The sequence below is a fragment of the Emydura macquarii genome, unplaced genomic scaffold (genome assembly GCF_026122565.2).
Source record: "Emydura macquarii macquarii isolate MOO-44397 ecotype Brisbane River unplaced genomic scaffold, CSIRO-AGI_Emac_v2 contig_1627, whole genome shotgun sequence".
Lineage (NCBI taxonomy): Eukaryota > Metazoa > Chordata > Testudines > Chelidae > Emydura > Emydura macquarii.
In genome coordinates, this window is record NW_027131764.1 from 213,495 (window position 1) to 226,305 (window position 12,811).

Sequence of the window (12,811 nt, forward strand, 5' to 3'; positions counted from 1 at the left end):
CATGGATTACAAGAACCTGATCTTCTTACAGTGAAGTCAAAGGCACATTTGCCAACAAATTCAATCTCTCTAGGATGAGATTTTCAATAGAACTTCAGTGAATTAAGTACCCAAATATTATAGAAAGTCAATGGGAGTTGGGTGGCTCTTTTTGAAAATCACTCACAAGATACTTTTTGTATCCCTTGTAAGGATAGCATTTGAGTACTTCTAAAATATTTTAAAATAATCATCACCGCACCCTCTGAGATCAGGAAATAACATTATCTTCATTTTTGGAAAGGGGAACTGAGAGGCAGAAATAGCAAAACTGAAAATTTTCACAAAAGCTCAAGGGATAGACTCCAAGTTTTTAAAGGTATTTATGATCAATTTAGTGTATTTCAGTATTTAGGATGAAAGGTATTCATCAGAATGGCTCCTTCTGACCTTGAAATCAATGAGATTTTGGTACCTAGGTGCTTTTGAAAATTCTACTAGGCCCTTAAACACTTTTATAAATCTCGTCTGAGGTGACCAAATCCTATTGAAATCGAATGTGAGTTGAGCACACAATGCTCTTTGGCTGCGTTGGAAATCTCAGCCCAAGAGACTGGGCCAATGCCTCACAGGGAGTCTGTGGCAGAGCTGGAAAATGAACTGCCAAGCCCTCAAGCCAGGGTATTTTCCCCATCACCATCCTTTTTCTTTTCACTAAGCCCTTCATTTACATCTTCTTCATTTGCCCTTTCTTTAATCTGTATCTCATTCCTTTTCCCAAGGATTTCACAGCCATGGAGCCAGTGAGATTGGGGAACCGCACAGCACTCTCGGAATTCATCTTGCTGAGTTTTGGAAATGGTCCAGCTCATCAGATGATCCCCTTTGTGATATTCCTGGTGATTTACATAGTAACTATGATGGGGAGTATGGTCCTGCTCCTCCTCATTAGAGCCAACTCTCACGTCCACAGCCCCATGTACTTCTTCCTCAGGAACCTGTCGCTCTTGGATCTCTGCTACTCCTTCACCATCGCCCCAAGAGCCATTTCCTACAACGGGTGCGCCACCCAATTCTTCTTCTTTGTTCTCTTCCTCACCACCAAAGGGTTCCTCCTGGCAGCGATGGCCTATGATCGCTACACCGCCATCTGCGACCCGCTCCGGTATCCCATCACCATGTCCAAGTGGGTTTGCGTTCAGCTGGTGGCAGGGTCGTAAATCTGCGGCTGTGTGAATTCCATGGTGCAAACAGGCTTCACCTTTATGCTGAGCTATTGTGGGTCTAATGAGATTAATCATTTCTGCTGTGATGGCCCTCCCCTGATTAGTCTGTCCTGCAGTGACACGTACGTCAATAATCTTGTGATGTTTACCCTCATAGCGGCACTGCCCTGATTGTGCTCATCTCCTACATCTGTATCATCTCCACCATCCTCAGGATTCACTCAGCCGAGGGCAGACACAGAGCCTTCTCCACCTGCACCTCCCACATGGTGGCTGTGACTTTATTTTATGGGACCACTGCTTTCATGTATGGCCAGCCCACTTGGCTATCTTCTCTGTACCAAAGAAAAGCAGTGTCCGTGTTTTATACCCTTTTCATTCCCATGTTGAATCCCTTCATCTATAGTCTTAGGAACAAAGACGTGAAAGATGCTTTGAGAAGGTCACTGGGCAAGAAATGTTTAAAAAAATGAGCATGGTCCTTGAACATAGAGATTAAATCCAGTGGGTCATGGTAATGTGCAACACAACAACAAATGCTTGCCAAATATTTATTTATTATTGGGAGCAGTTTTTTCAGGTATAAACAAATAAATCCTTGGGATCCACAGTATTTATCAGTCTGTCTATCAATTTTCCTTTTGTTCTGTGTGTCTGTCTATGGCTTTTTGCCTGTCTCTCTTTCCACTTACATGACTAGCTGGCCTGTAGAATTCATTGCCTCTGGATATTATTTAGTTAAATATATCTTCAGAATTAAATAATGGCTTTGACATTTATAAGGACTTCATTCTTTGGGATATGAGTTGGCTGCTGCCTTTCTGAGTTAAGAGTAAATTTTGTCCATGATTTATCACACAATTCTTCTGTCTTTGAAACAGCTGATAATGGCCACCACTGGAGACAGCCTGATGTAAATCAGGAGTCACTCTGTTGAAATAAATGCGTTTACACTGTTTTAAAGCTTGTGTAAATAAATAGAGAATTCTGCCCATTTTCTCTCCATTTTAAGATGCAATAAGCTTAGTAAAATAAACAACTAAAAATCTTTTCCCTTTTGATTTGGTCATAAAATGATGAAAACCACAAATGGAGTCCAATCCTGCAGCATTTTTTGAGATTAACATCACCTTGAGTTCAAGGCAAATTTCTGTGCATTATGTCTTGTCAAATCAAAATTACTGTAGGGATTTACCCTGGAAGTCCCAGGTTGTTCACCTGCAAACCTAACTAATGAAATTCAGAAAGTACCTTATGAAAAAAAAATCTAAGTATGAGGAAATATGAATTCTGTCTGATTTCAGTATTTGAATTCCTGTCTTCACTGCTGTTTCACAAAACATAGAAAGAAAGAAGGACAGAATCTTAGTTTTTCAACTTTACTTTTGCTGATCAATTTGAGCGCAGTCAAGCGACCATTCAAGTCATTGTGAGTTTTATCAGTGATTTCAAAGGAGGAAGGAATAGCACTTATTTAACAAAATGTTGACCCTGGATAATATCCTCACATAGGCCAACTCCATAGCTTACTATCTGAGCCAAGAGATTTTGGGCCAGTGTCAGAAACCAAGATATGGAGGGTCAGGCCTCATGGCTGGAGCAATGGCAGTCAGGCCAGGAACTGGAGAGAAAGGTAAGAGTTGGAGTCAGGAGTCAAGAGCTTTGTAAAAAAGCAAGAGTGGGGCTGGAAGCCAAGTGTGATGCTGTCTAAGGGAGAAGGTGACCGTCTATACCAATAAGGTCTCCACTGTTATAAAATTGTGATAAACCTTGTACAATATGCCTCGTGAGCTATTGTTGGAAAAGCTGTAATCTGCTGAGTATCATTATCTTGTTCTAATGTGTGTATCAGCATTGGGTGCAGAGATATGAAACTTTGCTGTGTGTTTGGAACTCATCATCATGGGAGTCTGAGAAAGGCCCATGGGTTTGCGCTTCAGGGATAACAAAGGAACTGTAAACTAGAGACACTGCACGTCATGCCCGAACGCACCTCAAACAGCATGTACGCAGACGGTGCAAACTAGAATTGCCGTTCATATAAAGAACTGATGGCAAAGCACATCTGCCATGGAACTGCTTGACCCAATGACATAGCAAGGATTTTTCCAGCAGAAAGGGTGAAGTTATAAAAAGGGAGAACAAAGTCCCCTGGCCACCTTCTCTTGACTGGTGAATTCTGACAGGGGAAATTTTGAATAAAAGGACTGAGATCCCCAAGAACTGTTTGGGCAACCCAGAGAGGCTTATAGAAAACTGGCAGATTTAATATCCCTGGTATTATTTTGAACTAAATACTTTGATTCACCTGTAATGTATTTTATGTGCTTTTGCCTTTTAGTAACTCGCCTTTCTTTTTCTGAGTTAATAAATAAGGATTGGCTATAACATTATCTTTGGTATAAGGTCCTGAGCATCCATTGACCTGGATAAATGACTGTTCCCCTGGAGCTGGAAGAACCTAATGTGTGGTGAATTATGGTTTTAGTAACCTTTTACCACAGAAGTCCAGTTTGTCTGACTGATAATACAGCACGGAGTGCCTAAGCGGACTGCCTGTGACTCTGTGGAAGCTAATCTAGAGGTACAAGAACACACATTTGTTGGAGGTTTGCTTAAATCTAATTATGGAATATACCACCAGAATGAGGATTATTATTACTATTATTATGTTTACATGACACCAATATCTTACTAGCCACTTTACCAATCGAGACTAAGAGACAATCCCTCCCCTGAAGAGGTTACAATCTAAATAATGATAGGAATAATAAAATATCTACAGAAAGAAGAAATGTATTCTCCAAGTGGAAAGGTGGAGTCTGACAATTAGGACATTTTTACACCTAAACATTTTTAATGGAAAATTGGATTTGGGAGGAAAGGAACATTTTAAAGAAGTTGTATTCTTTCTTTGAACACTTTCGATTTTTCTTCATAAAACAGAAAACCTGAAATATGAAAATATTAGCTCTCTTGTACTTTGTGGACAATTTGTATTTTTTTATGTATTGGTTTCTGACTGCCAAAAATGAAAGAAAAAAAATCAGCTTTCGATTTTCCAGTCAGAAGTTGAAATTTCCTAAGATTGTTTTTCTACCAGTTCTGATTATAATGAAAACCTGCTGTGCTATTTGGCTGGAATTGAAAAACACTGTTATTATTAATAACTTAAGTATTACATTTATGATTAATTAGCATAGAAAGTGTTGTCTAATTTAAATCTCCCTTGCTGCAGATTAAGCAATCACTTCTTCTCTTTCCTTTTGTGCGCATGGAAAACAATTGATCAGTGTCTTCTTTATAATAGTCCTTAACACATTTCAAGACTATTATCAGGTCCCCCTTCAGTTGTCTTTTCTCAGGACTAAACCTGTCCAGATTTGTTAACCTTTTCTCAGAGATCATGTTTTCTAACCTTTTATCATTGGTATTGTTTTCCTGTGGACTCTAGAATTTGCCCACATCTTTCTTAAAACACGGCACCCAGCACTGACACATTACTTCAGCTAAGGTCACACCAGTGCTGAGCAGACAGGTCAATTACCTCAGATAGGACAATTACGTCCGGTGTCTTAGAACTGACTCTTTTATTAATATCACCCCAGAATGACATTTGTTATTTCTATGTATATAATCATTAATCATGCTAATACTAGTCATCATAACAGTGTATAATATCATGACTGAGCTAGGCAAAAATGATATTTTTCGTTCAATGGGAATTAAAAAAACATGTAAAAAATAGTTTAATATCTGGTCAAAAGAAAATGTCATTTTCCAAAAATCTTGTCAAATTGAAAAGTTGGAAAACATTTTGGTTGGATCAAAATGAAAGGTATTGTGCGGGATTTTTGTGGAGAAAAAGCATTTTTCAACCAGCTTTTAAATTCAACAGGTTTGATTGCCATGGTGGATAATCAGCTGGTTAATAGATGCATAAACATGGGAATCTGAAGTACTAGTAGAGAGGTTATTTTACCTCTGTATTTGGCACTGGTGCGAAGGATGCTGGAATACTGTGTCCAGTTCTGATGTCCACAGTTCAAGAAGGATGTTGATAAATTGGAGAGGGTTCTGAGAAGAGACATGAGAATCATTCAAGGATTAGAAAACATGTCTTACAGTTATAGACTCAAGGAGGTCAATCTATTAATTTTAACAAAGAGAATGTTTGATTACAGTCTATAAGTACCTACCTGGAGAAGAGATATTTAATATTGGGCTCTTTATAGTGGACAAGGACAGAAATGATTCATGATCTGGACGAGGGAGAGGATTGCAGATGACGCTTAGGATGGAAGAATCCCATGCACTGCTACAACCCGGGAACTGACTGATTAGGCAGCAGGTCTGCATAAAAAGACCTGTGAGTTACAGTGAACAAGAAGCTGGATATTAGTCGACAGTGTGCCCTTATTGCCAAGAAGGCTAATGGCATATTGGGTTGCATTAGTAGGAGTGTTGCCAGCTGATTACCACTAGTTGGTAGCTCTCAGAAACTCAAATCTTCTGTAACTCAGACACTTAAGGACCCACCCTGTGGGATTGATGTTTACCACGACTGGGTATGACGATAAATTTGTAAGGTGGGGATATCCAATTGGCCGTAATAGGAAATGGGCTTCTGTGCATGTTTACACTGCAACTGGAAGCACGCCTCCCGGCCTAGGTAAACACACTCATGCTAGCTTTGTTCAAGCTGTCTAGAGCAGATAGTGATTTGTGCCATGTGATGGTGTATTCATCTCACCACACCAACTCAGTTGTCGGGGATGAGGCCAGGAGATAAAATAGAAACTCTGCCTGAGCATGCCTCTGAACTGGTCTCGTTCACTAATCAAGTCCAGTAGAATCTGTAATAGGTAGGACCGGATGATCAGTGCATGTAAATCAGCGTAACTCCATTGAAGCCAGGCCCCAGCAGCTGCAAAGAGGTATAGCTCCGTATAATTCAGTAGTCCAGATCCCCCAACGGTGTACATCAGTCTCCTTCCTTTTGACTCAATGGGCCAGATCTTCACCTGGTGTAAATCCACATATCAATGCTGACTGGATCAAGGCTAATTTACGTCAGCTGCAGATCTGTGACTGGATCTGGACCTCCTCCCATGCAGTAAGGGAAGAGCTAAATTACTCCTTATATGGCTGTGTAACCTGCACCACACAGAGCAAGGGGCATTTCTCCACCCCTCTGTTGCACCATGGAAATAGACTGCTCCATTAGCCCATATGCCAATTAGAAAAGCTGATGTCTGAATTCCTCGCAATCTTAAATGGATTGTTATCTGCACACCAGCCCTGTAAAGCAGAGTGTTAATACCCCCATTTTACAGAGGTGGGTGTTGTGCGTTGTTAGTTGTCAGTGTAGGTTGCGTGTATGTGTCCCCGTGTAGGTGCTGTCCCAGCTCTGCACAGGTAACCGAGATGGCACTCACGATCGAATGAATCGACACCACCATGGATTAGCTGAGCAAGAAAGACACCAGGTTTATTGCGGTTGAAGCACAATGAGAAGCGACCTATAGAGTATCTATGGGTACACTTCAAATACGAGTGCTCCGTTAGAATGGACTTGGCACAACTTAATGGCGGGACTTCCCGTTATTCCCTAGGTCAAACGACGTCGTTCCCTCTGACTCCCTCTTTTATACACTGTTACAGTCAATTCCATTCTGCCCCTTTGATGTAGGTAGTTGCCACCCTCTTGACATAGTCTGATACCCCCCTCACCTTGTACTGGACGGTTCAGGGAAAACAACTCTGTCATCTTAGCAGACATTCCTATCCAGCAAAATGTGATTTCAGGGGGTCTGATGGCCTTTGTTATCTCTTTGGTGTTAGGCTGTCTTGGTACCTTCTGCACCTGCTATATATATTAGTAATATTTTGATATTAGTAACATTTGGGAAATATGCGTGTTTGCAGTATCAGCTTTTTCTCTGTGCCAGTTTCAGTGAGGTCGTAAGTTTACAACCTGACTCCTGGTCATGGCTTTTTCCACTTAGACCTCGTGTCTTAGCCTGTTCTGCTAGATTTCAGGCTTCAAATTCTCACTTCTTACTACAGGGAGATTACACAGGGCAGATTAAGTGTCTAGCCCAAGGTTATGTGATGATGAGCTGGGAATAGAATCTAACTCCTCTGGGTCTCTTATCTTCACCTAATCCACCAGCTCATCCATCGAACCCTCTCTGAGGTCAACACATCAAACTGTTCTGTCCCTCACCCAGGGTCAATCAAGATTAACTCCACTACAGTTCACAGGGGCTGATTCTTCTCTCCCTCACCCTGATGTAAATCAGGAATAACTCTGTTAAGGTCAATGCAGCTACACTGCTCTAAAGCCAGGCCAAAAGAGAGGTGTTGTTTTCAGTTGAGCAGACTTTTATAGTAGATTAAAAGGAAAAGAAAAAAAACCTAGCAAAGGACAAGCAAAGCCTTCCATGAGAGAGAGCACAGTGTGTGTCTGTCTCTCTTTCTATCACATACTCGCATTGACCGATTCATGGAACATCCCCCTCTGACTGGGAAACTCTTTAGAAATTCGAAGGTGAATTACGTTGAGACCACAGCAGAACCTCAAAGATACGAACACCAGAGTTACCAACTAACCGGTCACCCAAACACCCTGTGACACCGGAAGTACTGTCAGCGATCAGGCAGAAGCCGGGGGAGAGGGAGAGGAGGAAAGAAAGAAAGCATCCCCACTTGGAGGCGGAAGCTGTTTTCACACACACCACAGCCCCCATCAGAGCCCAGGAAAGAAAGCTGCCACCCAGCTCATGCTGCAAGCTGAAGGTTGCAGCCAAAGCCGGGCCTGAAGCTGGAGAGGAGTCAGCTGCGCTCTGGAGGAGTTTTAAAGGGTCACAGTCCATACATGGATGAGGTCCAAGCTTTGCCCGAAGTCTGCACTCCTGGATCCTGCCAGCACCTCTGGGAGTGCAAGGGGCAGGGGAGGGAGGGACACTGCCAGGTGCTGCTCTGCAGTGCACAGATCAGAGAGAGCCCTGGGGAGAGGCTGCTGAGAGCTCGGGCATGTAGTTCAGCCCAAAGGCAAGAAACTCTGTTTTGTTCAGAGTTAGGAACTTTTCAGAGTTACCAACAGCCTCCATTCCCAAGGAATATCTACTGCACATTCTTAACCGTTAGCAGCTCTATGCCCCGCACCCGTCTGACAGCAATATGTTCTAGTGGATCAGGCACAGTGCTGGCACTCAGGAGACTTGGGTTCTCCTCCTGGTTCTGCCCTTGAGCTGTGGGATTTTCAAAAGCAGCAAAGCATCTAACACCCCTTCAAATCCAGGCCTTTAAAAATCTGGCTTTAGATCTGACTGTAAATATTCCCTAGGTGCCTAAACCCTCTGAACCTCTACGCCTCAGTGCAATCAGTAAACCTGTGAAGATAAGCATTGCCCCGCTTGTCTCACCTGCACAGCTTTATCCACAGGCAGGCTCTGAACACACATCACTCTACACAAAATGGCCAGGGGGAATGGTGGGGAAATGGAAGAGATGGCAACTTCTTCCCTTATAAAATTTAGGCCAGCAGTTTGGGCACCCAGCTGGGCTGTGGGAGACCCCGGTTAAATTCCCGCCTGTGGTTGATCATGAGAATGGATTTGGACAAGTATCTTCCACCTCAGAAGTGACAGACCTGGCCACTGTTCATACAGAGTGGAACAGCTTCAATGGCTGAGATTGGAAATGTGCCGTACTAGGAGATCTTTCAGTGAGACTTGGCAGAATTCAATTTTTAGTTTTTAAACATTTTGACTCATAACATCAGTCCTGACTTGTCAGCCTTTTCCCCGATTTTATCATTTCAACGTTAACAGTTGTGCAAAGTTATTAGTTGTATGTGTTAGTATTTTTCTGATTTTTATCAATTTAAATATTCACAGCTGTGGGAAATGAGGGGGGGTGAGACAACAGAGTGGGTCACAATAATTCTTTCATGAGAGTAGATGTTGGTTTAAAAAAGTTAAAGCTTTATAACCTTTATAAACTGACAACGTCACATTGTTCAAATACACAAGGTAAATATCCTTACATCAAACACTAACAAATTCTTAGGCAGCATTTTTCTTACTTTGCCTCTGTGTACATTTCTATTCTCCGACACAGAAATATATTTGTCATTTTGTGTGTGTACAATGAAATTCAGGTTTACTGTCTCTTTTATCAATAAAAATATGATCCTTCAATCCTACCTTCAGCCCCGTGGTTAGGTCATGTGGTTAAAAGGTAGAAAAAACATGTTCAAATCCCTTCTTCTCAGGAAAAGGAGGAAATTGAACTGCACTCTCCCACTCTCCGAATGCCCTAAGCAGTAGACTACAGCTTACGAGATGCTTCCCTCTCCTGGCCATTTCATGACCTGTTAGACTTGCTCTGAGACTTGCTACCAGGTGAGGTACAGAACATGTCGTGACAGACACGTGTAGGACTCACTGATCCTGACAGGTGTGTTGTGGGACTACTGACCATCATAGCAGTGGAGATAGGTCTGCAGGTTTTGCATCTGTTCTTAGGGGAGAGTCTGCTGTCACTTTAAGTTGGTGGGTGCCGGTCTGTGGCCAGCTTGCGTCTGATGATGAGCTTGGTGAAGGTTGGTGGTTGTTTGAAGAACAGAAAAAGAGGGTTGGGAAAGCTCTCATTCAGCTTGTGTCCCCAGTGAGTATGGGTGGTAACTGTTTAATGATACTTCAATTCACAAATCTGACAGACAGCAAAAGTCCTGGATTCAGTAAAGACACCAGAAGCTCCCCAGCCCTGCCTCTGCCCAGCTGGGTGGGCACAAGCCCTGCTGTCTCTAACGCTGCTCCCAGCACCCCGATTCCCTGCCTAGGCACTACTTGAAGGGCCACAGTCCCTTGCACCCCGAAGAGGCATGAGCGGTGGGTGAAGGGATCTCGGGGGAGGGGGTTAAGCTGGAGTGCATCCTGGGGTGGAACGGGGCTGCAGTGAGGGCAGGGCCCCAGTGGGAAGGGTGGAGCAGGGATAGGGGCCATGGTACAAGCACCGGTCTCACTGTAGGTAGTAGAACAGCTGTACTATTTCAGCACTGCCCACACACGCTGTGGTTTGCCTCATTGCACCACATGACGAGCTCCCATTCTACACATTTTATTGCAACTTACAGTAAATGCCCACAAAATCGTTTGCAAATGTTCATGGAAGTCACAGTCTTACTCAGAGCTTTTCTCAGGGCCTCCTTGACCTCCTTGTTTCTCAGGCTGTAGATGAGGGGATTAACCATGGGCGTCAGCACGGTGTAGAAGACGGAGAATACTTTGTTCAGGTCACGCAGCGCAGCTGTGTCTGGGAGCATGTAGACAATGATCAGGGTCCCGTAGAAAACTGTCACCACGATGAGGTGAGAGGAGCAGGTAGAAAAGGCCTTTTGCCTCCCGGTGCTGGAAGGGATTCTCAGGATGGCGCTGATGATACACATGTAAGTTGTGAGGGTTAAGAGAAAAGGGGGAAGAACAAATATGCAGGAGAAGAGGAAGAACACAAGAACCATCCAGCTGGTGTCACTGCAGGACAATTTTATCAACGGGGTGTAATCACAAAAGAAATTGTCAATTTTTCTGGGCCCACAAAAAATCAGTTGTGATACCCAACATGTTGTGATGGTGCCAGCTGCAAAGCCACTGAGCCAAGATCCAACCGCTAGCTGGAGGGAAAAGCCACTATTCATACGGGCCGCGTAATGCAGTGGTTTGCATATGGCTAAATACCGATCATAAGACATCGCTGATAAGAGACAACACTCTGTAGATATCAGAGAACCAAACATATAAAACTGTATGAGGCAACCAGCAAATGAAATGGTCTTGTCCCCACTCAGCAGACTGGCCAGCATCCGGGGCAGAATGGCAGAGCTGTAGCAGGTCTCCAAGCAGGACAGGTTCCCCAGGAAGAAGTACATGGGAGTGTGAAGGTGTTGATCAGCCACAACTAGCACCATGATGGTCGTGTTCCCAGCCATGGTCACAACATATATCACTAGAAACAGCGGGAAGAGAAAAATTTGCAGTTCATGGAAATTCCCAAAGCCCAGGAGGATGAATCCCATGATGGACGTTCGATTTCCCCATTCTGGGTCTGCCATGGGTTCTATTGAGAAAAATATTTCTTTTAAAAAAAATAACAACATCTTAGGAAATATGATATAAAACAGATTCATTTTGTTTTTTCTGGTCTCACCTTATTTTTGTTGTTTAGTTCTGGTTTTGGAGGCAATATAATAGAAGTCGTAGAAATTTGGTGGGGCAATGATAATCAATGGCATACAGTAATAAGAGGGCACAAAATATATAGGAATGACCAAGCACATGGCACGGATGGGGGTGTAGCACCATATGTGAAAGAGTCAAATGGAGTAAAAATCTTCAATGAATCAAACTGTACCACAGACTCTCTCTGGAGACAGAGTTCATGCAAAATTCCATGCTTGAATAATAAGAATATATGAGAAGGAATATACTACAAACCAGCTGACCAGGGTTGTGATGGTGATTGTGAAACACTCAGGGAGATTAGAGAGGATAAAAAACAAGAAAATCCAATAAATATGGGGAATTTCAACCATCCTCATTTTGACTGGGTACATGGCACCTCAGGCATTGTGCTGTATGTCAGATACGGGAGGTAATTCTTCTGCTCAACTCAGCACCAGTGAGGCCTCAGCTGCAGGATTGCATCCAGTTTTAGGAATCACACAATAAGAAAAATATGGACAAATTGAAGAGATAGTTCAGCAGAGAGCAACAAAGGTGATGAAAGATTTAGGAAACCTGCTCTGTGAAGAAAGGTGGAAAGAATTGGGCATGTTTAATCTAGAGATGAGAAAATTGACGGGGGACCTGACAACAGCCTTCAAACATGGAAAAAAAAGGGACAGTGATCAATTATTGGCCATGTCCACTGAGGGTTGCAAAAGAAGGAATAAACGTAATCTGCAACAAAATAAATTTAGGTATAGGAAAAAAAAGTTTCTAACTCTGATGAATTCCAGCTCAGCACAGGGACAGGTTACTAAGGCAGGTTGTGTAATTCCCCTTAACTGAATGTTTTTAAGAGAGCATAGATAAAACACATGTCAACAATGGTCTAGATAGTCAGCATGGCAGGATGGAATATACAGTGGCTCTCAACCTTTCCAGACAACTGTACTCTTTCAGGAGTCTGATTTGTCTTGCGTTCCCCCAAGTTTCACCTCACTTAAAAACGACTTGCTTACAAACTCAGACATAAAAATAGAAAAGTGTCACAGACAGTATTACTGAGAAATTGCTCACTTTCCCATTTTCACCATATACTTCTAAAATAAATCAATTGGAATATAAATATTGTACTTACATTTCAGTGTCTGGTATATAGAGCCGTATAAAAAAGGCATTGTCTGTATGAAATTTTAATTTGTACTGACTTCGCCAGTGCTTTTTATGTAGCCTAGTTGTAAAATTAGATAAATATCTGGATGAGTTGATGTACCCCCTGGGTGACCTTTCTGTACCCCTGGTACATGTACCCCTCGTTGAGAAACACTGGAAAGATGACCTCTCAAGGTCCTTTTCAGCCTTCATTACTATGAT

At 42.6% G+C, this 12,811-nt stretch overlaps 1 protein-coding gene and 1 pseudogene across 1 annotated transcript; one reads left to right on the forward strand and one right to left on the reverse strand.

The window, feature by feature from the left end:
- Positions 1 to 773: 773 nt before the first annotated feature.
- On the forward strand, positions 774 to 1,678 carry LOC137157919 (olfactory receptor 9S13-like; annotated as a pseudogene).
- Positions 1,679 to 10,344: 8,666 nt separating this feature from the next.
- LOC137157909 (olfactory receptor 6F1-like) lies at positions 10,345 to 11,409 on the reverse strand. Its single transcript, XM_067555340.1, has one exon. It carries the CDS (start codon positions 11,398 to 11,400, stop codon positions 10,345 to 10,347), a length of 1,056 nt encoding a protein of 351 aa, XP_067411441.1. The 5' UTR covers positions 11,401 to 11,409.
- Between the last annotated feature and the right edge of the window lie 1,402 nt (positions 11,410 to 12,811).

Bases quoted from the DNA above. Each gene is read 5' to 3' on its own strand.
- LOC137157909 (XM_067555340.1), bottom strand. From the start codon at position 11,400: ATGAATCTGTTTTATATCATATTTCCTAAGATGTTGTTATTTTTTTTA.